The sequence below is a fragment of the Stenella coeruleoalba genome (genome assembly GCF_951394435.1).
Source record: "Stenella coeruleoalba genome assembly, chromosome: 1".
Classification (NCBI taxonomy): Eukaryota; Metazoa; Chordata; class Mammalia; order Artiodactyla; family Delphinidae; genus Stenella; species Stenella coeruleoalba.
In genome coordinates this window covers 14,283,035-14,308,213 of record NC_137169.1, presented here as the reverse complement: position 1 = coordinate 14,308,213, position 25,179 = coordinate 14,283,035, and the positions used below count along the sequence as shown (strand labels likewise).

At 55.6% G+C, this 25,179-nt stretch overlaps 1 protein-coding gene across 1 annotated transcript in view; it reads left to right on the top strand.

Annotated features, from left to right (window-relative positions):
* IFFO2 (intermediate filament family orphan 2) overlaps positions 1-24,729 on the top strand; it is a gene marked incomplete at its 3' end in the record, with an annotated part of 44,567 nt that extends 19,838 nt beyond the window's left edge. Inside the window, exons 2-9 of the mRNA XM_079936095.1 lie at positions 13,756-13,816; positions 15,043-15,138; positions 16,302-16,442; positions 17,806-17,945; positions 22,029-22,149; positions 22,286-22,378; positions 23,311-23,441; positions 24,624-24,729. Of these exons, the coding sequence (XP_079792221.1) occupies positions 13,756-13,816; positions 15,043-15,138; positions 16,302-16,442; positions 17,806-17,945; positions 22,029-22,149; positions 22,286-22,378; positions 23,311-23,441; positions 24,624-24,729 (889 nt within the window). The remainder of the gene's footprint in view (positions 1-13,755; positions 13,817-15,042; positions 15,139-16,301; positions 16,443-17,805; positions 17,946-22,028; positions 22,150-22,285; positions 22,379-23,310; positions 23,442-24,623) is intronic.
* Positions 24,730-25,179: the final 450 nt, after the last annotated feature.

Below are 25,179 nucleotides of genomic sequence, written 5' to 3'. Positions count from 1 at the left end.
GCGAACATTTATTTAGTTTCTACTGTGTACCAGGATCTATACTGCACTCTGGAGTTGCAGCTGGGAGCCAGAGATGGGTCTCATCTTACAAGGGCTGAGTTAAGTAGAGGAAACGAACAGGTGAACAGATAACCTCAGTAGCAAATGACCAGTGCCTTTGGAGTACAGAAGAGGGGCGTTTGACCCTGACTGAGGAGCCAGGGAAGGCTTCCTGGAGGAGGGGGTATACAAACTGAGGCCTGAAGTTGGCATAAGCTTCAGAAAAAGCTTCAGAGAAAGAAATGACAAAGTGGCATGTAGAGGGAGCCTTCCAGGCAGAGTATACAGCACAGGCAAAGGCTTGGAGGTGTGATGCAGCTTGTCCGGCCGGGCTGGAGGTGCCCTAGGGGACGCTGTTTTATCTTGCCCCACCCTAGCACGTGGCCACTTGCTCCGGGGCTCATCACACACCAGGTGGGAATGTCTGCCCTTTTGGAAGAGAGGTGACGGGGCCCATTTCTCATATAAGCCTGATCGCACAGCCCTTGCTCCTTGGAGAAGGCAGAGTGCCACCCAATGAGGAAGGACAGTATTTATGGTGGGGTCTTCCTCCACCCATGGGAGAGGCAGCCTTTTGACTAATGGGGAAACTGAGGCACAAAACAATGTTGCTGCTGAGCTGGAGTCAGGACCCAGGGACCCTGCTTTTCCTTGGCTCGCTGGGCGGCTGCTGAGCCCCACGAGAGTACAGCTTTGTCACATCCAGAGCTTTTGAGGTTCACAGAAGCCTCTTCCATGTCCATACCCTTGAGACAGCAACCCACTCCATGGAGGTAACTAGACAAATATGCAGATATGTGTGTACTAAGATCCTCTTACAGTGTTGATTAGATTGCCAGGACTTGGGAATGACACTGCAGGACCCGTTAGATCAGTGGTGCCACGGCCACCCGCTGTATCACCTGCTGGGAAGGGTGCTTGCTGTGTGTTGTTAAGTGGGAAAAGCACACTTGAAAATCGCACATGGTCTGATCCCACTTTCACTCTTAAAAGATCTCACACGAGAACAAAAAAATCTCATAAGAAAGCATTGGGAAGGATGTGCAGCCAGTGTTAATGGCGATTCTCTCAGGGATGGAGGACTGGGTGGGTTTTTCCATTCTTTTTTTGTTTGTTTGGCTTACCTGATTTTTTTTTTTTCTGTTTCTTGTGTAATCGTAAAATACTCAGGCAATTTAAAATAAGGGGAAAACGAATGGGTATTTTTGTCTTAATGGCTTTGGTTTTTTTGACTAGGAGATACATTACATGATTCGAAATTTAAATGATACGGAAGAAATTTGGATGCCTGCTACAACAGGGATGAACCTTGGGGACATTATGCTAAGTGCGATAAGCCGGTCACAAAAAGACGAGTACTGTATGATTTCACTTATAGGAGGAGCCCAGAGCAGTCAGATTTCTGGAGACAGAAAGTATATAGAATGGTGGTTTCCAGGGGCTGGCGGGGAGGGGGAATGGGAAGTTACTGTTTAACGGGGACAGAGTTTCAGCTTTGCAAGATGAAGAGTTCTGGAGTTGGGTGGGGTTTCCATAACAGTGTAAACGTACTTAATGCCACTGAATTGTACACTTAAAAATGGTTAAAATGACACATTTTATATTATGAGAATTTTACTACAATTTAGAAAATGGTACAGAAGGGGACAGAGTAACGAGTCTCCCTCCCACCCTGTCCTCAGCCACAAGGCTCTCCCTCTGGAGGCAACCACTGTTTTCAGTGTCCTGGTGGAGACTGCTTGCTTTCCTCCCTCCTGCCCTGGGTACCTTGGGCAGGGGCAACTCGGATGAGGCCCCTTCACTGATGAGCAGAGCAAAGATGCCTTCCACTCCAAGAGCCTGGGATGAGCACCCCCTCCCATCCCCACTTCCAGGGCACGAGGCAGCGGTGCCCAGAGCTTCTAGCCCTGTTGGGTTGGGGGATTGAGGACCGGAGGCTGGGAGGTGGGGCAGAGGTCCTGCCTGGGGAAAGCCCCGGCACTCGCTGTCCCTCTCGCAGTGGGAGGAGAGTGTTCTTAATTCAGTCCTGTGCTTCTAAGTGGGCACTTGGGAAATGTTTGTTGAATCTGTCATGGGAGAAAGAAGATAGAATGTAAGCCCACAGCCAGAGGGGTTGGGCTGCGGTGGACGCCGAGGCTGCTGGGCTGGGCATCCCAGAAACACCCCACACTCACTTACTGGGGCGTCCTCGGTGCTGGGTCTCATGCCAGCGCTGGAATGTGGCGCCGGATTGGACACGATGGGGGAGAGACATCCTCCTGAGGTGAGACAAGCCTCCAAAGACTTGTTTGACGGCCCCATGTGTCACCAGGCGTTGAGAGCAGGGAGTCTGGTTTGGTACCCGGGGATGCTGCCTGGTGCCTGGGGCCCTGACCGTCCACTCAGCAGAGCTGCCCCCCCAAGCTGAGCTGCCCATCCTCCATGGCAGGAGAGACAACATAAAGACCACGTTCCGTGGCTAACCGGTGTCCATCTACTGAGCGTTCCTAGGAGCTGAGCTCTGTGCTAAGCGCATAGCGGATGCTGACTCATTTAATACACCAGCCCCACAAGGCAGGTGCTTCCACTGGCCCCCACCTTAAAGATGGGAATCAGGAGCACAGGAGGTTCAGTGCTTTGCCGCAGCCACGTAGGGGTGGGACGGGTGGCAGGGCTGTGGGCAGGTGTGTCTTGGCCAGTGGAGGTGGAACGCTAGGGCGTTTCTCCACCTGGGTTCTGGGGCCCAGGAAGTGAGTAAACAGGCAAAGCAAATGCCTGGCTAAGCGGCTCTCTTCCAAGTCAGTGACTGTGATCCAGGGGTACACATCGGTGCTGACCCTGGCAGGGTAATTTGGGGGTGTTTCCTGAGCAGCGTACTGGGAGGCATGGTAGGCAGTGGGGTTTACGGAACCGATGAGATGCTCTGACTACTGCGAGGCTGCTCAGACATGGGAGTCAGATGGACCTGGGCCTGGAGCAAGTCATTTCACCTGGGCCTCAGTTTTCTCACCCGTAAAGAGGGAAGGATAACGCCTGGTTCACAGAGCTATGGTCGGAGTAAAGTGACTAGACTAGCACAAAATAAGCAGTTTACAGTGAAAACAAGTCCTCCCTTTCTCCAGGAGAGCAGAGTGATGAGAGAGGCAGAGAAGTGAATATTTAACAGCACCTGAATGCCATGAGGAAGGCATGTGCTGGGGCTGGAAATACTAGGATGGGTGTAGTGACTCATCCTGGGGAAGTCCTGAAGGGCTTCCTGGAGGAGGTGATGAAGGTGTCGCAAGCCCAGAAGAGGTTGGAAATGGTGCCCCAGAAACTTCACGGTGGCCTGCACTTTGGGACACAGATTCCTCCTCACCATGAGATACTCATTGAGCCACTTTCCTTCTCGGAGCGGCCTGCTTGGTGGGGGACAGTGCCCACTTGGGTGTGGTTTCTAGACAGACGCACTGGAAGGACAGCAACCTAACCCTCCCCCCTCCCCACCCAGAGTTCTGGGTTACCGGCATCCACGGAGCTGCTGGGTCTCCAAAGGGGCTTTCAATAAATGACCCCAAGGTGGGAGTGATGCTATGCACCTGGGCAGGTATGGACACTGGGTAACTGGAACGGAAGACTGGTGTAAACAGCTGGAACCTCGGATTGGCATTGGGACAGGCGACCAGGGGCACCTGTCGGCCGGGAGAATGGCCTTCAATGCCTTGTGCCTGCTGGGGTGGCCCCATGAGAACAGCTGGGCTCTGGCTGGAGGGACCCCTCCTGCCTCAGTCTCATCTGCTGTCATGGCAGCCCTTGTCAGGACAGACTTCAAAGCCTGAGCACGTGCCCATTCATTCTTGGGGCACGTGTGGGGGCATGGCGGGCGGAAGCAGGACACTTGCTGGGTTTTGCTGGCAGTGGAATCGGGGGTGTCAGCATCTGGCTTCCTTGGCCACCCCCAGCCCCCTGTGCCCCTGGTCCCCCAGCCAGGTGATGGTGGCATCTAGATCTTTCCCCTCATCATCATCAACATGATGGTTTTGGCAACATAGAGGCTGTGGGGTCAGCCAGTCCTGGGTTCAGGTCTGGCCCTGTCACTTGCAGTGTGGTCCAGGACCATCTGCCGTTGGGAGGTCACGGGGGTGAGAATGATGTCACTGACTGCACCTGTCATACACGAGTCCACTGACTCTTTGCAAAAACCCCTGTGAGATGGGTGGTCTTACCGAGGCTCAGAGAGGGTTGGCAGCTTGCACCAGGTCACAGAGCTGCAAGATGTACAGCTGGGGTTTGACCCCAGGACCTTGAGGCTCCAGAGCCCCTGCCCATCCCTCCACTACACACACTGGTTGGAACCCAAAGGCTGACGTCCCAGCTGGCTTTGGCACTCTGTGGTTTATCAGATAGCTTTGCCGTCAGCGTGGGGTGTTAATCAAACTGTTTATCCAGTTTGACACCATTGCATTAAGAATGGGAAAGTGATGCTAGAGGAGGGGAAGGGACTTGCCCGAGGTCGCACAGCAAGTTAGGGGCAGAGACAGGACCAGATACAGGGCTGCCTGCCCAGCGCAGGCTGCCTCGTTGCCTGAGGGGGTGTGGGTCTGGGGAATGCGGTCCAGGGACAGGCTTGCCGGTCTCTCCCTCCCTCCTCTCTCAAGGCCTGGCGGCTCCCCGCAGAGAGCCCCAGAGGCCAGCCAGCTGCCCTGTAAGGGGTACCCGTGGTCACTGAAACAGGTAGGGAGCGTGAGGATTACTCCACGCAGCTCAGCACCGCTGTCCATTGGCCAGACTTGCAATCGCCAGCTTGCTGGGAAAATTCATTTGCCACCTCTCTCAGTTGCTTCTAGATCCCCAGAGGGTCAGGGCAGGATGGAGAAGTGTCCCTGCTTAGGTGGTCCAGGCCTGACGCACCCACCTGTCCCTGCCTCCCCCAGACAGGCGTAGGCAGGGCAATGCCAGTGATGAGAATGGCCATCCAGCAAGGGCACCTGTGTACCTTTGCTCGAGCTCGTTTAATGTCCGTGAGCCCTACAGGGTAGGATTGCTACCCCCGTTTCACAGAGGAGGAAATTGAGGTTTCTAGCTAGTGGTAAGCAGGCCTTCCAGGGACCACACAGTGGCAGACGGCTTTCTCAGTTTCCTGCCCTTCTCAGTGGGGCTGGTAGAGACTCCCGTAGCCTTTGATTCTATCAGGCCCGAGCAGCTCGTGGCAAGTGCTGCAGAACCAATCATGGAATGAGTGAGTGGACAAACGTTGAATCAGTGCATGCTGCCATCCCACCCCCTGCTTGCTGGTCACTGGTGATGAGGGCAGGGGCCAGCGGCCTGATGCTGTTACCCAGGGTATCTCTGGATGGCGGTGACGTCCCTGAGGCTGTCTCCTCTTTCGGGCTCCAAGGAAGGGCCACATCCAGGGTCTGCACATCATATCCAGAGGGACTCTTAGAGATCATATTACAGATGGGGAGACTGAGGCCCACGTGGAGAAGGGTCTTGCTGGGGTCGTGCAGTGAATTAGCAACAGAGCCAGGACTTGAACCAGGATCTCCTGCCCCCTCGCCCAGAACCCTCTTCCCCACTGGGTACTTCCCCATGGACCCTAGACCCCCACCCACCCCGAGTATCCTTGCACAGACCTCTCCGCTGGGATCCCTGGAGGCGCCTGGTGTTTCAGGTTGAGAGCAAGTCCGTGTGCGTGCGCGCGCGCACGTGTGTGTGTGTGTGTGTGTGTGTGTGTGCGCGCGGTGGCAGCATGCTGGGAGAGGTGCCCACCTGATATGGTGGCTGCTCAGCCCGGCCCATCACCAGCTCCCAGCCTGTGCTCTGGCCTGCCCGGGCTGTTACTGCCCGCCTGTAATGGAATCAGCTGGCCTGGTTAAGTGTTCACATTAAATTAATACCTCCTCTGCAGAGACAATCAGCTGACATTTAATTTGTGTTTCCTTCCGAGCAGCAGAGTACAGCTGGGCAGCTGGGCCTCGGATTGGCACGTCTGGGAGGAGTCCCTTCCCCGGATGAGGGGCTGGGTGCCCGTGGGAGCACCAGAGTCCACAGGGAGGGGGCCGGGAGGTACCCGTGAGGGCGGGGCTCGGGGGGATGGAGGGCCTCTCGGCTCACAGGCTGGGCGGCCCGGCCCTCTTTTTACTGGAGAGAGAAGATACAGCAAAGCAGATGAGAGGAGGCAGTCAGGAGATGAGGCTCCACGTGTTTCAGCATTGGGCTGCCCGGAAGGAGGATCTCCCTCAGAGAAAAGTGGGTTCTCACCGTGCATGCCTGGCTCCACCCCGCTCCCACTGCCCTTTTGCTCATCTGTATTTTTTTTTCTGCCACAGACATGAATTGTTTGTGATTTTCAACAAGGGTGGTGGCGTGGCATGAGGAAGTTGACCCAGTTGTGATTTTGAAGCTCTCTAGGGGGGCTCAGCAGAAGCTAAGGGGTGGGGGCCCGCCGCGTGCCCACTCTGATCTGTTACCCATCGGCTTCTGCAAAGGGTCCCCCTGGTCTGCCTCATCCTCCAGCTCGGATGTGAGTCTAGAGAAGGACCTGCCAGTCAGGACCCCAGCTCAGCCCCAGCTCTGCAGCGAGGGTGGCTCAAGGCACATCCACGCGGGGAGGGGAAAGGCACCTCTGCACCTGGGTGGGCTCGCACAAAAGCCAGGGGCAGCGCAGAGCCCTGGGGACAGGTGCGCGGAGTGGCTCCAGCACGCCCCCGGCAGCCTGCAGCCAGCTGTGCTGCTGTGGGGTGAGCTCCCCGTGCCCGGGTGAAAATTACCCTCTGCCCATCTGCCCTCCGCCAGAGGCAAGGCCCGTGCTTGGCCCAGAATGAAGTTTTCCACTGACAGCTCTGGCCTAGCCTCACCTGAGTTTGCTTTCCATCACCTGAGTGGGTCGGCCTGGGCGTGCCGGCGGCTGCCCTTCCTTGGAAGTGTGCGGGCCATCCCTGTGAGGGCCTCCCAGCTCTCTGTGGTCTGGCCACTGGAGCCAGCTGTGGGAGCATCAGTTGTCTGCTAGGTGCCAGAGGTGGGACTGGGTGTTTTCACCCACACCACCCCACTTCATGTAGTTCTCACAACCCACCCTTGAAAGGGGTGGTGTGCTTCCCATCTCACAGATGAGGCAACTGAGGCCCAGAGAGGGTAATTAATTGACTTTCTCAAAGTCACATACCTGGGAAGCGGCAGGGGCAGTATTCGAACCCAGTCTCTTGCTGCCCAGGAGTCTCTAGGACTTTCTTTTCAGAAGCCCCAGGGCTATCCCAGGAGCCTAAGTTGTTTTCCTGGGGCTGCACCCACTTTCCTCTGGAGCTAGAGCCCCGGAGCCTCTTTCTGTGAGTGCACAGGAAGTGCAAAATCTGTGAGTCAGTCCCGCTGCCAGTGACTTCAGCTTGGCTTTCCGCCCCTCAGTAGGCCAGGCTTTGTGGCCCCTTTCCGGTGGGTCTGTGTGTCATCCTGAGCTGATGGGGGAGGGGAGACACTGGCCCTGAGTGTCAGCTGGGGGTGGGGACTGGCATTGAAGCTGCCAATCCCCTCCCGCCAGTGGCTTGCTGAGACTTCCCGTCCATCACGTGGTCCAGCGGTGGTTCCTCAGGAATGCGGGGAGACCACATCTGGCTGAGGCGGGGCAGCTACCTCCCCCTCCTGGCCACCTCTCACACATGTGCTCCTTCTGCTAAGATGGTGGCTGAGCCCCGCCGAGATCTCAGCAGCGGTGTAGGGCTGGGGAGTCATTTCCTCTCGCCGCTCGTTGCCCTGACATCCCTGCTTTCCCATCCCGGGCCTGGAGCTGTGGGAAGTGGGAGAGGGAAGCTTTCTCCTTCTCCCTGCCCACTTCCTGCCCTGGCCCACCCTCCTGCTGGCCTGGCCTCTCCCAGGGGAAGCTCAGGAGCCAGTGGACGGAGCAGCCGAGTCCCCAAGCTGGGGCTGTGCAGATTGAGGATGTCCAAGGGGCCCTGGCTGGGGAGGGGCAAGCAGTGGGGCTGAGGAGTGATTGCGGCTGGGATCATTCATTCATTCAACAAATCCATTCAATAACTCTTTGACTCCTTACCAAGTGTGGGTGGGTTTAGGTGCAGGGAGAACAGCAGTGAGCACAGTTCTCCGGCTGGGGGAGTGGGCAGCCCCCCAGCTTTAGACCCGACTCCTCCGATGACTTGTATAGTGGCAGCCCTCCTGTGCCCCTTTTCCCACCTAGAACAGGTGTCTCCCCCATGATTCCTCTGTGCTCCAACAGGCCAGGGCACCTGGCCTGGGCACCAGGGTGCTACCTGTACCCACATTCACATTCCCGATTTGTGGGCTCCCCAGTCTGAGCCCCGGCCAGTCCTTTGCATTGGCACAGAGGCCCCCCAGGACTAACCCTCATCCAGCACTGCCGTGTTGTGGGTCACACCCAGCGGGTTTGGACACTGGTAAGCAGGGGGATTGGAGTGACTGAGTCCAGGGGCAGGAGGCTGGGCTGGGGCTGGGAGATGGGCCCTGGGGTCCAGTCCAGCCAGAACCAGCCCGTGACTGGGGGCCAGTCACATGACCGTCAGAGAGTGTGGGAACAGAGTGGCTTTTCTGGAGCGAGCCTGGGGTATGCTGGGCTCACACTGTGTCTCACTGACAGATGGAGAGATGGAGGCTCTGAGTGGGGGAGGCAGAGCTGGGGTCCAGACTCGTGTCCTTCCACCTCGCTCCTCATGAGCGCCGCTTGGGCTGGGGGAGGGGAGGGCACTCTGCTGTCCACTCCCTGGGCGACCTGCACCTCAGTGTCCTTATCTGTACACTCAGAGGCGTGGCCTAGGGGAACCCTGGTCCCCTTTCAGCCTCGGCTTCTGGAGCTTCTCTGAGTCTCTCGTTTCTGTAAAATAGAAACAACCCCCCCTTGCTGGCTGTGTGATTTGGGGGGAGGTGCTTCGTGCTTTTGGACTTTAGCTTCTTCATCAACGACACGGAGAAAATAATAACCCGACTTAGAGGTTACTGTGAAACGAAAATGAGGCTCTGCCTGTGAAGCCCCTGAGGACGGTGCCAGGCACATCGTAAGCACTCAGTCTGTGTGAGCTGCCCCATCACATCATCATCATCCTGAGCGTCAAGCAGCGTCAGTATCACCACCGCCATCATCCATCCCACCTGCTTCAGAGGCTGGCGTGAGCGTCCACAGCCTGAGAGCGTTTTGAGGAGCTGGCATGCCTACAAGGCTGTTGTTGAAGGGTGTCTGCAGATGGGGGGAGAGTGAGAGGATGCTGGGGGCGAGAGAAGGTCCCTGTGATGTGGTCGGGGCAGGAGCTAGATCTGGGGCCTGAGCACTCTCTGGAGGTGGAGAAGATGGAGGGTGGTCCATCGCGGTCCCTGGCATCGTGGGCCGGCTCTGGGTGAGAGCCATGCTTGATGACACGCCACAGCCAAGCCGCCTGGGAAAGATGGCCTCCTGAGGTCTGCTGCCTCAAGCCTGAGCTCAAGGAGGGAGAACAATGGAGGTGGCTGCGGAGGCTCCGGGAAGAGATGACATTTGAGACAAGCCTGGGAGAATGGATAGATTTCAGAAGGCTGAAGAGGAGGGAGGGAAAGGGGAATCGAGTTACCTCTGATTCTCTGTTTCCTCATCTGCAAAATGGGGACCATCCTTAGGGGAGGATTAAGTGATATTTTATCTTTTTTTATTATTAATTAATTAATTTATTTATTTATTTTTGGCTGCGTTGGGTCTTCGTTGCTGCGCATGGGCTTTCTCTAGTTGCGGCGAGCAGGGGCTACTCTTCGTTGTGGTGCGTGGGCTTCTCAATGCAGTGGCTTCCGTTTGTTGCGGAGCACCGGCTCTAGGTGCGTGGACTGCAGTAGTTGTGGCACACGGGTTCAGTAGTTGTGGTGCACGGGCTTTAGAGAGCAGCCTCAGTAGTCGTGGCACGTGGGCTCAGTATTTGTGGCTCGCGGGCTCTAGAGCGCAGGCTCAGTAGTTGTGGCGCATGGGCTTAGTTGCTCCGTGACATGTGGGATCTTCCCGGACCAGCAAACGAACCCATGTCCCCTGCATTGGCAGGCAGATTCTTAACCACTGCACCACCAGGGAAGTCCCTTATCTTTTATTATGTATATGAAGGCCCAACATGGTGTACACCACCAAGAAGGTGACCAATAAATGTCCCCCTCTCCACTCCCTTCGAGAGAAAAGAATCTGGGGACTTCCCTGGTGGCGCCCACCACCAGGGAAGCCCTCACACCACAATGAGGAGTAGCCCCCGCTCGCCACAACTAGAGAAAGCCCATGCACAGCAGCAAAAACCTAATGCAGCCAAAGATTAAAAAATAATAAAAATAAATTTAAAAAGAAAGAGAAAAGAATTTGGAAGTTTTATGAGCTGGTGGGCCAGGGCGGGCAGGGGTGGATCTAAGTGATTCAGGCTGTCTTGGCCTTGGCTAGAGTTTTCTGTGTGCACTGGGCCTTCATTTTCCCACCTGTAAAATGGGGAGGAGGTTTCTCTGCAGCTTCACAGCTCACTGTGTGAGCTCCTGTGCTCAGCCGTGGGCCACACATGAAAGTCAGGAGGGCAAAGGCTTAAATGACATGACGCCCACCAGCCCCTGACCCATAGTAGGTGTGTCCCCTCTTGGTGGCAGCTGGCTACTCCCTGGCCTTCCTGCTGGCCCGTCTTTGCTTATGTTGGTCCTGCTGCCTGAAACTTCCATCCTGCTGAAACCTTACTCCTGTGGGCAGATCCAGGTCAGGAGAGGGGGCTGTGCCTGGGAAGCAGGTTTTGGGATGTCAGAGCCCACAACTTGGTTGACCAGTTTTTGGTTAAGCTGCATGCTCCCTCTCTCTGGGCTGAGTTGCAGTAAATGCAGGGCATCTGGGGTGCCTTAAGAAATATCACTCAACCATCCTTTCACCCCAGTCAGCCAGAGCAGCTGAAGGGCAAAGCTTTTCTGCACTGTCAACATTGAGGCCGGCAAAGCCAAGCTTTCCCGCTGCGACCGGGAGGGGAGGTCAGCGTAGGCAGCAGGTTTGGTCTGTCAAGCCAGCTGCTGTCAGCACACAGGGGTCCTTCTTGCGTCTGCTGGGGGCAGGTGCACCGGCTGCCCACCTATCCAGCTCTGGTAATAAAAGGCCCATGAAGTCATTTGTGCAAGCTCAACTGGGGTGCAGCTTAGGCGAGGGGGCCACCGAAGTGCCTTCTGCAGGGGAGCTCATTAGAAATGAGCCCCACACCAGACCTGCTGGATCCGGGTCTGCACGTGAACAAGCTCCCTGGGTGATTCCCATGCATATCACAGTTGGAAACTGGATGCTTTAGAGCATGAGCTTGGCTTGAGTCCCATCCTTGCTTACTAGCTGTGTGACCCTGGACAAGTTACCTCACCTCTCTGAACCTCAGCTCTCTCATCTACAAAATGGGTTTGGGGAAAATTTCTTTACCCGAGAGTGTTAATAATTCTCATGAAAGCCGATGAGATGTGTACAAGGCACTGAGCCCAGTGCATGGGACTCGGACTGTGCTTGCCAGTCAGCGGCTGCTGCTACTACAGCTAATGTGTCTGGAGATCCAAAGACGTGGCTTAAGTTCTTGCTCTGAGTTGACTTGAGACAAGTTGCTTTCCTCTGCTGGGCCTCATTTTTCCCGTCTGTTCAATGGGTCTGTTGACCCCTGCCCCACCTTCCTCACAAGAAGTTTGCTTAAAGGAAAAGGGAGGAGGGGCTGGGCCTTATCCCCAAAAGCCTGTCTTGGAAATGAGTGTGTGTGGAGGAGAGATGTCCCCGGGTGCCCACATCTTCAACCCTCACTGCCCACTCCTCTGCTGCCCCTGGTGTTGCTGCAAGATGCAGTAGTGAGGCTGGCCTCAGGAGCCAGGCTGCAGCCAGTGCCACACCGGGCTCTCCCTTGTCCCTGCTCTGCTCAGCGGCTTTGGAATTGAGCCCCCTGCCCCCCTCAGGGCAGCGTGGCCAGTAGAGATGATTCAGCTTGGGACCTGTGGTCTGGGCCTTGGCCTCCCTCCCTTGAGGGGAGCCCCAGATGCCCCATGCTGCTGGGCGAGGTGAGGGCAGCCTTGAACTTCTCCCCACCTGGGATTCCTGTTCCCCACACTGGGCCTGGGGCTGGACTCAGTTTTCTGATTTGTACAACGAGGGTGTTCAGTGAGATGATCCCACCTGGGTTAGACCCTTAGATTCTCTTGCTGCCCCTCCTTAGCTTCCTCTGTGTTCCTCATCCCTGCCAGGACCCCTATCCCAGCCCCACTGCCCACTGGGTTCTGAACTCTGCAGCCCACAGAAGATCTAGGCCTGGCCACCACCACTGGGGGCTGGTAAAGACCGAGGGGAACGGGGGATGGGGGGTGAGTGGCGAGTGTGTCCTCTGGGAGCCCTGGCCGGGGCCGTCGTGTCTCATGTGGGAAAGAGGAGGAATTTTCCTCTGTGTGTGCAAACAGTATCCGTTTTCTCTTGTTTCCAAAAGCTGGTGACGTAACCCACTCTTCAGCCATCCCTCCCCTCTGGCCTATTTTTAGCTGGCCCCGACAGCATCCTAAAAGGCTTCCAGACCTGCCTGCTCTGAGGCCATGTAGGGAGGCAGCCGTAGGGTGAAAAAAGAGAGAAACTCCTGGTCGGTCTGTCCCAGGATGGGGGTGGGGGGAGAAGGACCTGTCCCTCTGGGGAAGGAGGGGCATCTGGGTGGGGAGTGGGTTAGGGCTCTGATGGGTCCTGGGTCTACAGGAAGCCTGGCAGGGTTACAAGCACTCAATCTGGAGTCTCCAGCCTGGGTTTGAGTCCTGGCCCCACCTGTCCTCACCCTGACCTTGGGTACCTGCCTCTTCCTTGCATGCTTCCCCCGTAACGTGGGGATCATGGTGGCACCTAGGCTAGAGGGTTGTTTTGAGGATTGAATTACATCACGCAGAATGGTGCCTGGTACAAAGTAGGCACTCAGTTAAGGTGGGCTGGTATTGTTGTGGTAACTCTATTATCATCCTGTCCTGCCTCCGGTTAATGCTGGGGGTACACTCAGAGCCCCCATGTGCCTTCTCCCCTTTGTCCTTTCCTGTTCAACTTCAGCCCACATAGATACAAACGAGATGACGTATGTAACACCCCTGGAATAGAGCCTGGCACTTAATAAGCATTAAATAAGGGAGAGTTATATTTATTTTTTGTTTTAATGTAATGAAACAGACCTGGGTTTGAAGTCCAGCCCCACCCCCTAACTAGCTGTGTGTCTTTGGGCAAGGTATTTAACCTCTCTGAGCCTCAGTTTCCTCATCTGTAAGATAGGGATGATAACAGCTAGGTAGGAGATGTCTTTGTTGGTTAGGGTAGGTTGTAGGACAAATTGACTCCGAGATTGCGATGGTTGGCACAATCAGATTTGTTTCTTGTGGTTGCAAAGGAGAGCCTGAAGGTGGTGCTGGCTGCAGCCTTGACCCTGAGCGCAGCTTCAGTACCATGTCTTACAGGAATGGAAGGAGCAGTAGCATTTGTACAGTGCTTTACAGTTTGTGTGGGGGGCTGGCGGTCCCTCCTGCCGTCATCTCCCAGTGGTGCTGTGCTCATGCCCGGAGCCTGGCACCCGTCACCACCACCTGGTATCATGGGTCACCTGGCTGTCCCACACATCTAGCTCCCTAGACTGGGAGCTCCCGAGGGGCAGGCAAGGATAGAGTCGCTGCTGCACCTTCCTTGCCCAGCCCGGGGACGGGCCCAGGGTGGGTGCTGGCATTGTGTCTGAGGCTGGACTGGCCTGGGGAGGCCGCCCTCTGACCACCTGTCCCTCTTGTCTCTTGCAGATGGGAGGAGGAGCTCGCCAAGCGCATGAACCTACAGACCATGGTGGACACGCTGCAGGAGGTGAGAGGTCCCGACCAGGAGAGGCTCACAGGAGAACCACGTGGCCAAGGGGCAAAGCCGGGGGCAGTTCCCAGCACAGCCTCTGTGCTCTGCTACCTCCTGCTGCCTCAGTCTCTCCTCGATGGAGCCGGAGGCCTCTCCCGCCTCCCCTCCTTGGGGCTGGGAAGGCACCAGCACAAGAGCTGCAGAAAAGCTTGGGCACGGGAATCCTGGTGCTGCCCCTGGCGTGCAGGAACAGACTCGGGGCTGAGTGCCCTGCAGAGGGCGGGTGGCCACATCATCAGGTGGGCTCCCAGCCCTGGCAGGTGCTCAGCAGCGGGCATGAGGACATTCTTCTGCTCTTCTGGCTCGGTGGCTCTGTGTTCTGGGTGGGCCTGCTTCTCACTCGCCTGCTGTGTACGCTGGGCAACAAACTTTACCTTCTCGGCCTCTGTTTTCCTCTCGGCCAAATGGGCACAAGAATGGCAACCCCATGAGAAGGCATGGAGAGCTCTTTAATTGCCTTCTGATATCTAAAGTGTTGATCCTCTGAATAAATAAATAATAACCAAAAAAAAAGAAAGAAGAAAGAAAATAAACACTGACCTTCTAAGGAAGTTAGAGACAGACTAAAATAATGTCAATATGCAGAAGGAAAAGGATGAACGTCCCCCCACCCCGCTTTCTTTTATAAGAAAAGTACTTTTTGCTTTATACACATAACATGCACAATACCTGGAAAATTCAGAAAAGCACAGAGAAGAAAATAAAACTCACCTCCAGTTCTCCCTGCTCCGCTGTGGATAGATTGGTGTGTGACCTTCTGGTCTTTTCTGTGCGGACACACACAAGCCCGAGGGGCACATGCTCGGTTAGGGTGGCACGTGTGACGTTGCCATTCTGGAGATCGGAAATGGTCAGATGTTTCGGCATTTTCACATGAATTGACCTACTACTGGGATCCCTTTTACGTCCACTTTTTCTCTTAACGTCTGCCATGGATTTTTCCATACAATAAATAATCCTTGGAGAAGTGTTTTAGGCTGAGCGATGCCCTGTGCTGAGTGAGGGCTGAGCGGGGACCCAGGCTGGGATGAGGTCCTTGGCACCCCTTCCTTCCCTGGCACAAAGGCACCCGGCTTGGTTGGATGTCAGGTGTCCGGGGCTCTGGACCCAGGTGTCCATCCCCTCCCCTCCAACAGGGAGACCAGCCCCCCTAAAACCTCCCCCATCTTCATCCCCCGTAGGCAGCGCAGGAAGCAGAAGCCATCCAGGAGGAGATGAATGAGAAGATTGAGCGTCTCAAGGCCGAGCTGGTGGTGTTTAAGGGGCTCATGAGTGACGTAAGTGCCACCGACCACCACCCCCAGGCATCATGACTTCCCCCCACAGCCATCATGCAAAACGCTTCATTCACTCCGAGGCTCCAGAGCTCGGCTTCTAGTTAGAATCCTGGCTGGCTGCGTTTGACCCGTGAGGATGACGGATGCATCGGAGACCAGGCCCCCCTCCCTGTCCCCTCCCCACTTCTGCTTCCCTTGGTCTGAGTAGAGATGCATTAATCCGCTGCTTTAACCCATCCCGCCCTCCCTGGGGCTCTTCTGATGGTCTGTGTGTGTTTGCTTCATCTCCTGCCAGCTCACCACGGTGAGGGCGGGTGGTGGCCATGGGCCTCTGTGTCTGGGCACAGTGGCGGCCAATGGCAGGTTGAAGGAGACCCCGGGTCTGATCTGCGCCGGCCTGAGAGGCTCCCCGGGCCAGTGGCCTTCAGCAGGGTTTGCTTTGTAAAGTCGGGACAGGCCAGTGTGCACATCCTTGGGACGATCGGAGCCCCTCTGAGTAACCGTGGGCAGGGGCAGCTGGTGGCAGCAAGGACCTTCTTCCTACTGGGGACCTGGTTTCCTGCCACCTTCAAGCAGTGGCTACTATGTAGAGAGAGTCTCCACAAAGGAGAAGGAGCCCAGTCCAGGTGACTCAGCCTGGAGCAGTTCTGGTCCCGAGAGGCGTGGAGCTGGGGTGGCTGGAAGAGGCCATGTGGCTTCCCCTCACCGGGGTCCAGTGGACCCCCCATCCTAGGCAGCCCCAACCATCAGCCGTGGGAGGAATCTCTTTTGTGGGGTACAGCAGGCCCGGTGGGAAAGTTGGGGGGTCTTTCAGCAGTGGGACTTGTCTTTCTTTTTTCTCTGCTCTGACAAAATAAACACTGACGCTGTATCTGCTGAGAGGATGCCTTCCAGCCCTTAGGGTGACCAGCAAACACACTGTCCACTCGGCGCCGAAGCCCTAGGCTCCCACAGTCCCTCCGCCCCCTGCCCTGAACCCGAGCAGCTGGCCCGACCCTTCAAGTCCAGAAAAGGCTCAAGGACCCCCTCGGACCGCGGGGCCTCCCGCCCGACACCTGGGGGTCTCCCCACCCCTCTGTCCAGTCGGAGCCTGGGAGTGCCTCCCCACCCCCCATGCTTGCTCCATCCCTCGCTCACGTAACCCCCTGCTGTCCTCCCTGCAGCCCATGACAGACCTGGACACAAAGATCCAAGAAAAGGCCATGAAGGTGGACATGGACATCTGCCGCCGAATCGATATCACGGCCAAGCTGTGCGATGTCGCACAGCAGCGGAACTCGGAAGACGTGTCCAAGATCTTCCAGGTGACTAGGGCTGCCCTGCTCACCAGCTGCCACTTCCAGCCGCCCACCGCCCTCCGCCCCTGCCTGGCCGCCCAACCCCCGTTTTCCTCGCACCCTGCCCACGCCCCTTCCCCCCGAGGTAGCGTTTGCCCAGCCCTCTGGCCTCCCCAGGAAGACGTAGAATCAGGGACGCATAGACTCATAGGCACGTCTGACTCCATCATCAAGGCTGACCGCTTCATCCTATGGCTGAGGACGCCGCTCCCCCGGGCGGGTGGTGGGCGTGACAGGCTCCAGGACGGACATGGCAGAGCTGGGAGTAGGACTCAGGTCTCTGGACCCTCCAGGGCTCAGTCCATCCGTCCACCCTGTGTCCACTGCCCTGCTTCCTGCCTCTTCCTCTGGGAGCCGGAGCTGGCTACAAATGCCATGGTCGGGGAGCCCTGGCCAGGCTATGGGAGCACTGGGTGAGCTGGCCTGAGCCCTGGTCCACGAGCCTCAGAATTCAGAAGAGGAGCTGTTGACTGTTGACTCTTTCAGTCCCACATCGAGACTCACTCCGTACCGTCCCCCCCACCCCGCCTCCAACCGGCAAGGGACTGGGTGTGTCCCAAGCGAAGGCGATGGGTTAGCACTGGCAAATGTCCTCCAGGGAGGGCTTGGGGGCCGGTCCAGCTGCCCAAAGGGCGTGCGTCATTCTCTGAAGGCTGCTGCTTGAGTTTTGGGTTGTGGTTTGGCTTTTGCTTGAGCCCAGGGCAGTATGGCGTGTTGTCGCTTTAAGTATGTGACTTTGGATGTAGTGGGGTGAGGTCTGGGCTTCCCTGGGGCCCGTTGTCCACCTCGTGCCTTCTTGCCGCCCCTTTGTGGGGAAGCAAGGGACCATTTCAGCCTTCGTCTGGTTTGTCGTGTCTTGTCTGCTTGGAGTGGAGGGAGCTTGTTGAACCTGGGGCTGCCTGCCTGTCAACTTTGCATGTGAACAGGAGGGCTCTGGGAAGCGCGGAGCCATCTGCGCCTCTGTAAGGGCTTCTCCGTCTCTCTGGCTGCCTCTGAGACATACCAGGCGACTCAGTGCCCCAGTCTGGCCTGCTTTTCACCCCAAATGATGGGGCTGCCTCTCTGGTGAAGGGGTGAGCTGAGCTAGCCCAACCGCCAGGCCTCCCAGGGCAGGGAAGGGTCCAGGCCATCTGCCCCTCCATCCTGCATGTTTCCCCACCTCACGCTTCCTGCGAACGCCGCCCGCTTCTTAGAGGACCCGGCATCAAGCAGTGGCCGCACCAGCCATGCTCCATCCATCCTATGGGACGCCGGTTCCCTTCCCAGTCCACCCCGCCCTCCATCCCAGCAGAGCCTCCCAGTGACCTTGATCTTTTCCTTTCCGGGTCAGGTGGTCCCCAAAAAGAAAGAGCGTAAGGTGGCTTCGGATGATGACATCTCTGAGCAGGACGGGGAGGTGAACCGTTTCTCAGATGACGAGGTCGGCTCCATGAACATCACAGACGAGATGAAACGCATGTTTAACCAGCTGTGAGTATCCCTGCTGCCTGGGGCCTCCTCTCCGTTTCCCCAGGTTGGGCAGGGCAGGGGTGGCAAACCGGAAGTAGCCTGCAGATGTTTTCTTTGGCCAGCATGTGCTCTGAAAGAATTTGGATTCGGAGTTTCACGTTTTCAGAAAGGGTCAGATTGGTAATGGTGGTCCTATTTGTGGGCAGTTCTTTTCTTTTTTTTTGTATTGAGATAATATGACGGACGTGTAACATTCTGTTAGTTTCAGATATGCAACATCATGTTTTGGTATTTGTATATGTTGTAAAATGCTCACCACAATAAGTCTAGTTAACATCCATCACCATACAGAGTTACAATTTTGTTTTCCCTTGGGATGAGCTGCTGCCCGGGTTAGTGGCAGAGTTGGGCTGGGTATGGTCAGTGTGGGCTGGAGCTGGCTTGTGCCAGCTTTGTAAAAGCTGATTGTGTGCGTGTCTGCCCACTCCAGGTTTAGCGATTGCATATTAGTAGCTTAACATTTGCCACGATGGGAAATGGTCAGGGGCTACCAGTCTGGGCAGCCCTCTCCCACCCCTGTGGACAGCTGACTTACTAGAACCTGGCTGCATACGGTCATCCGGGGCAGGGATGCATTGTAGCCTTGGTGTCCCCAGTGCTATACTTGCAATCCTGATCCATCTTTGGCTCTAATCCGTAGAGGATCCCGGTGTGGGCTTGGGGAGGGTAGGGGTGCAGCTGTGGGCATTGGCTGACTCACCTAAGGGCCTTGAGTCAGAGAGCAGGCTGGGACTGGGTCTCTGGAGTCCACCTTTCCCCCTGCCCCACTGGCCTGCTCTTGCCTGCTCTCTCCCCTGAGCCCTGGGAACTCAGCTTTTGCCCAGGACTGGAGTCCTCCCTCCCCACCCCTACCTCCCCCACCCCTTGCGTCTGAGTCTCAGGGCCCAGCACACTTTCTGGCCTGATGTCCGTTCTCTGGAGTCCTGAGCTTCCAGCCGCGGGGCTGGCTGGATTCGAGTGCTCGCCTCTGATGGCCATCACCGACCTTCCAGGCCCCTCCAGGAGGGCCCCTCCTCTCAGCAGGCGCTCCTGCCATCGTACTTATTTCCAAAGCCAGGGGCACAGGCCTCTCCTAATGCTTCCTGCAATGCTGGAGGCTGGCCTAGCATGGTAGAGTCCCAAGATCACTCTGCCCAGCCCCTTCATTGCACAGATGAGGCTCAGAGAGGGCCGGGCAAGTCAGGACAGAGCCGGGCCCCTGACTCCCGGTCCAGCACTGTCTTCGTGCTCGGAAGAGATTTCCTCTTCTGTTTCCTTGCCACACCTTCCCCACCCTGGTGACTTGTCAGGAAGACGGGAATCGGACCTGGGTGGGATGGGTTTGCCCAGCACTTACCTATACTTGCTGTTCCCTTGAAACAACATGGAGATGGGGCTGTGTTTGGGGCTTTGCTGTTTTGAGGGTGACAAGGAGATTCCTAGACCCTCGATTCATCTTTCACCATCTCCCCCCACACCCAGTTCTCATAGTCTCATCTTTCGCTGATGAGAGGGGCTTTGGAAGAGAACCCTTGGTCGGGTCTAGGTTTTCTGAACGTTGCTGTGGGCATTTCTGAGTGTAGGGCAGGGCTGTATGCCCCAGAGACCCAGGCTGGGTTCATTTGGTTGAATTAAAGGGCTGCTTTGAAGAAAGTGTTGTCCCTGGTTTTCATAAAGTCACCAGGAATCCATAGACTGCCCAGGAAGTGGCGTGAGCTAAAAAGCGGTGCTCCCAGGTGTATGAAAGAGCTTTCTTTCCAATGCTGCTAAAATGGGCACCTGAGCGTTGACAGGTCTGAACTGGGTTCAGTATCCAATTAGGTTGATCTGGTTGTAAAGTTGCCTAGTTCAAAAAAAAAAAAAAAAAAAAAACGGCCAACCTCTGATCACCCCTCCACCCTTGTAGTTCTAGCCAATGCCACGCAGAAGGCACCAGGGCAGGGCCCTGGCCCCCTCCCGCTGACATCTCCACGGGCTGCGGGCTGAGACCCAAGCTAGAGCCCCCACTGCCCCGGGCCGGCTCCTCTGAGCTCCTTGAATAATGAATGCACCCGTGTCAGGGCTGTTTTGTTTTGATCAAAATCAGTTGCTTGGGCTTCAGGCCCAGGAGAAGGGGAGAAATTTGCTACTTTCTCTGCACTGTGGCCGGCCTTCCTGCTCAGCCCCGCCCTCCAGATCTGGGGGGAGGGGGGCGCCTCTTCCCAGCCCTCTCTCTTGTGCAGGCAGCTTCCTATCCTTTCTAGTTCCCCATTACTCAGCTGGGGTTTCCTTCTTGTCCCAGCTGCTGAGAAGGAAGTGAGGTCAGCAGTCTAGTATGTGAGGTGGCGATGGGTCGACGACGCTCGACCCAGGGGCTCGCCCCAAGCTGTCTTGCTGTGGGGGGCGGGGTGTGGGCAGCGCCTCACCCTGCAGCCCTGCCCCAGCTCTGGTCCTTGGCTGCAGGGAGCCACCTGCAGGCTCCCGCAGGAACCGCTTCTTGGTGGGGAACCTGGCTCCCGGGGGTGCTCTTGGGCTCTGCCCGGTGGCTCCAGCCTGGTCCATTGTCAGCAGGTTGGGAGCAGTGCCCTGTAGGATCCAGAAAGTAGTTGAAGGAGTGAGCGTAGGCAGTGGGGAGAGCCCTGGGATGGGAATCAGGACTTGGGACCCACATCTTCCTCTGCAGCTGATTCACCAGGTCGAGCAATTTAACTCCTGCAGGCCTCAGCCTTCCCATCTGGATAATGGGCATATTGGGCTGAATGATTTTTACAGTCCCCTCCAGTTGGGGTAACCAGTACACCTCCAGAACCCCTTCAGTCCCAGGCACACCTGTATGGTCCATCACCCTACTTCCAGTTCTAGTGAATAGGGAAGGCCAGAAATCGCTCAGGCTTTGCATTCAAGTCTGATTTCCAGCATGTATTATTCTAGAAGTCCACCTAATCCCTCTGAGCCTCAATTTCCTTCCCTGTAAAATGGGACTAACAGTCATGCTCACCTCACAGGATTGTTGTGAGGATGGAATGAATTGCATTTTAATACATGCATGGTGGCCTGTCCCGTGCCCAGCACATAATAGGTGCTTGGTGATGTTTTGATGGGCAGGAAGAAGCCGTAGGAAACAGAAAGATCTGGCTTTCAGCCCTAGGTTCCTTTTTTTTGTTTAATTTTTTATCAGAGTATAGTTGATTTACAATGTTGTGTTAGTTTCAGGGACACAGCAAAGTGAATCTGTTATACATATATCCACTCTTTTAGATTCTTTTCCCATGTAGGCCATTGCGAAGTATTGAGTAGAGTTCCCTGTGCTATACAGTAGGTTCTTATTAATTATCTATTTTATATATAGTAGTGTGTATATGTCAATCCCAATCTTCCAATTTATCTCTCCCTCCCTTACCCCCGGTAACCATAGTTTGTTTTCTACATCTGTGACTCTATTTCTGTTTTGTAGAGAAGTCCATTTGTACCCTTTTTTTAGATCCCACATATAAGGGATATCACAGGATATTTGTCTTTCTCTGACTTACTTCACTCAGTATGACAATCTCTAGGTCCATCCATGTTGCTACAAATGGCATTATTTTGTTCTTTTCTATCAGCCCTAGTTTCTGGTACAGCCTAGCTTAGTGCGGCTTTGGACAAGGGAATTATTCTTTCTGAGCTGCAGTTTCCTCCTCTGTAAAATGGGAATAATAATAATACCCACCTTTTCAAGTTGCAGAAAAGGTTATATGAATCACCTCAGGCAGAGCAGGGGCTCCGGGAATGAGTTATTAAATGAAAGGAAAACAGTCACAAGATTGAACTTGGGAGGAAAATATCTTTAGTCTCCATTAATGAAAGCCTGGCATCTTTAGGAATATACATTTTAAATTGTATAAATAATATGTAAATACACTCTGCATTTGAAAAGAGTTAAACTCCAAGGAGAAGGCATGCGTCCCCTTTGGCCACCGCCCCTGCCTTTTTGGATGGCCACCTGGCAGGAGCCCAGTCATCAGGGCAGTGTCCCTTGCTCTCCCCTGTCCAGGCCTCTGGAGCCTGGCTTTGTTCACTCATGCCCTCCTGTGTCCCCCACAACAGGCGGGAGACCTTTGATTTCGATGATGACTGTGACAGCCTGACGTGGGAGGAGAACGAAGATACGCTTCTGCTCTGGGAGGACTTCACTAACTGCAATCCGAGCATTGACCTGCAGGGCGAGGTGAGCCGGGCATGGCTTCTTAGAGGCTGGGAGGTAGGCATTGGGAGCACTTCCTTTCCACGATCCCGCATCCCCCACTCTTTCCCTGCAGCCCTTACCACCCAGCTAAGTTGTCCCCTCTGTTCTGTTTCCCCAGCAAGAGGAAAACCTGGGCAACTTGATCCATGAGACTGAATCCTTCTTCAAGACGAGAGACAAGGAGTACCAGGAGACCATAGGCCAGATCGAGGTGAGGCCTTAGCTGGTTCACATCACCCGGTTGTGACCCCCGAGACTCACGGTGATTAGGTGCCCGTGTGGACAGGGGCTGGGAGAGCGAGGCAGATGCAGGATCGGAAGTCAGGACATCTGCTGATTCTCTGCCTAGTGTTGGGCAAGTCACACCCCTCTTAGGGCCTTAGTTTCCTAATCTGTGAAATGGGGGTGGTGATCCATGTTGGCCCCAGAGAGGTTTTTTTTTTTAAGTTATTGACTGAGATGATGATCTCAAAATAATGAGAACTGACATTTGAGTGACATCAAGCGACACTGGGCACTCAGCCCTTTAAAAATACACCCTCCCTGGTATCTGCATACCTTATGTATGTACCTAGAGGGACCTGGGTGCCTCCACGCTATGCAGTGGGTACTGTGTGCCCCACTTTACAGAGGAGGAGTTGAGGTTAAAAGAGACCAAGTGACTTGCCCAAGGCCCCCCAGCCAGGAAGCAGCCTGTAAGCCCAGTTCTCCCAGCTCTGGAGCCTGTGTGCTGGGCCACATCTATCAGTGAGAGTCACTGCTGTTGTCACGCTGGAGAAAGAGAAGGCCAGCTCCTTTCCTGGGGGATGTATCACTTGGTAGAGGAGAAGGGTCAGAAACACGAGAGGCTTCAGAACTTTTCTAATCCCGTCCACAGAAAGGACTGCAGGGATGCTGGACAGGGTGGAGTTGCTAGGGCTGCCCCAGTAGTTGCTAAGCAACCATTCACCTTCCACCAGAAGTGGTTCTAGGGGCCCTGCACCAGTATGTAGAGAGCAGAGAGCGGAGGGAGGGCCCTGAGGGCGTGGTGTCCTGGGGTGGCCCCGATGCTGCCACCACCACGGAGGACGGGAGGTTGCTGAGTGGTCTGCTAGGAGGGAGGATGACTTGGCCTCCCCTTTATGCCACGTTGGTTCCTCTCAGCTGGAGCTGGCCACGGCCAAGAGCGACATGAACCGACACTTGCATGAGTACATGGAGATGTGCAGCATGAAGCGGGGCCTGGACGTGCAGATGGAGACCTGCCGCCGGCTCATCAAGGGCTCTGCAGACAGGTACCTGGCCTTGTCCTCCCTGGCAATGCAGTGGTGGCATCCTTGGGGTGGGTGGCGGGATTTGTGGGGCTGCAACTTATAGCCTGGTGGTTTCATCTGCCCAGGCCATTGGTCCATCCGTCCGTCCACCTGTCCATGCATCCGATGACTATTAGCCTCCTACTATGTGTCAATGCCTCACACATCTAATCTCACGTGACCACTCACAACAACCCTGCCCCCATTGATTCAACAGCTACTGTTGAAGGCTGGCTCTGTGCAAAGCCATGGGGATACAGTGATGAGCAGAACATTCGCAGCCCTGGCCCTCCTGGAGCCCACGCCCCACTTCCTGCTGAGCTGGTGGGTGGAGGTGGTGGCCGGGGCTCACATGTGTCCTTAGGAAGCCATTTTCCTTCCTTTCCCATCTTCCAACCTGGGAGACTGACATGCATCCGGCCTCTTTTATTTGCTGGGGGACACCAGAACCAAGACAGAGCCCCTGCCCTCAAGGAACACGCAGCCTTTCGGGGAAGACAGACATGCTAATAATAAAATGAGATAATACACATAAAATGCTTGGCATCGAGCACAGATCCATTAATTATAATTGTTCTCTTATCATGACGACAGTCTTGCAGGCCGTTGTTTGGGCTGTAAGAGAGGGAGAGGCAGGGGGAGGTTGCGTGTGTGTGGCCCTGGGCTTATTAGCATGTCACCTTTAGCTCATTGACTCCCAGAAGCCACTGTTGTTATTTCCATTGTTGGGATGGAGGAGCGCCCCGTAGGCAGGGAAAATAGCTTGTGCCAGGCCCCCCAGCTCAGCAGTGATAGAGTGAGGATTCAAAACCACTGTCCTGTGTGGCCTCCCTTTGGGCTCTGAGTTAATTGTCCAGACGTGTGTTAGGTGATGGGAGTGTAAAAACTGAGCTTGACCCGTGGTTTCTGCTCCCAAGGAGCTCTCAGGACCAAGCAATTACAGAGGCGGGTGCAGGGCGTCCCAATAGGTCTCTATAGCCATGTTCAGCTCCTGGGCTTTGAAGATTCTAAGGCAAGTGGTGCAAGGCAAGTGGGCCTCGGGGCAGGATCCCCCTCTGAGGCTAGGTTTTCTAGGAATGGCTGCTCCATCTTTCCAGCTCTTTGAATCCCTTCAGCGGTCCTCCGGCTGCCCTCTGATGCCCCCCATTCTCTTGTGCCTTCCAGGAATTCACCGTCGCCTAGCTCCATGGCCAGCAGCGACTCAGGAAGTACAGACGAGATCCAGGATGAGTTCGAGCGGGAGGCGGATGTGGAGCCCATGGTCAGCTGATGACTGAGGTCCCCCAGCCCGTGCCTGGTGGTCTTGGTGATGGGGCCTCTGCCCGCCTCTCCCCACGGGGCCAGGAAGTGGGGCTCCAGCCCTCGCCACGCAGACTTCCTATGCCCTCCCTTCTCTGGAGGCCCCAAGGGACCGCTGCTTCCTTCCTTCCTTCCGCCCACCACCAACCAGTGCCCCTCCTCCATCCACCCACCCAAGGAATGGTGCTGTCAATTTCTATTGTTCTCCACATTACAGATACAGACTTCTGTCCGGACGATGCAGTGTTAACTGTGCCTTTTCCCTTAAGCTGAGCCACTTTGAGCTCCAAAGAATTATTCCTAGCAGGTGTTTTTATACAAAACTCTAAGGTGAGGGCGGGGGGGCCCCTGGAGTGGTACAATGCCGTTTTCTACCCTCCCACCTGCTCCTCTGATTGGCCAGAAGCTCTGCCCTCCCTCC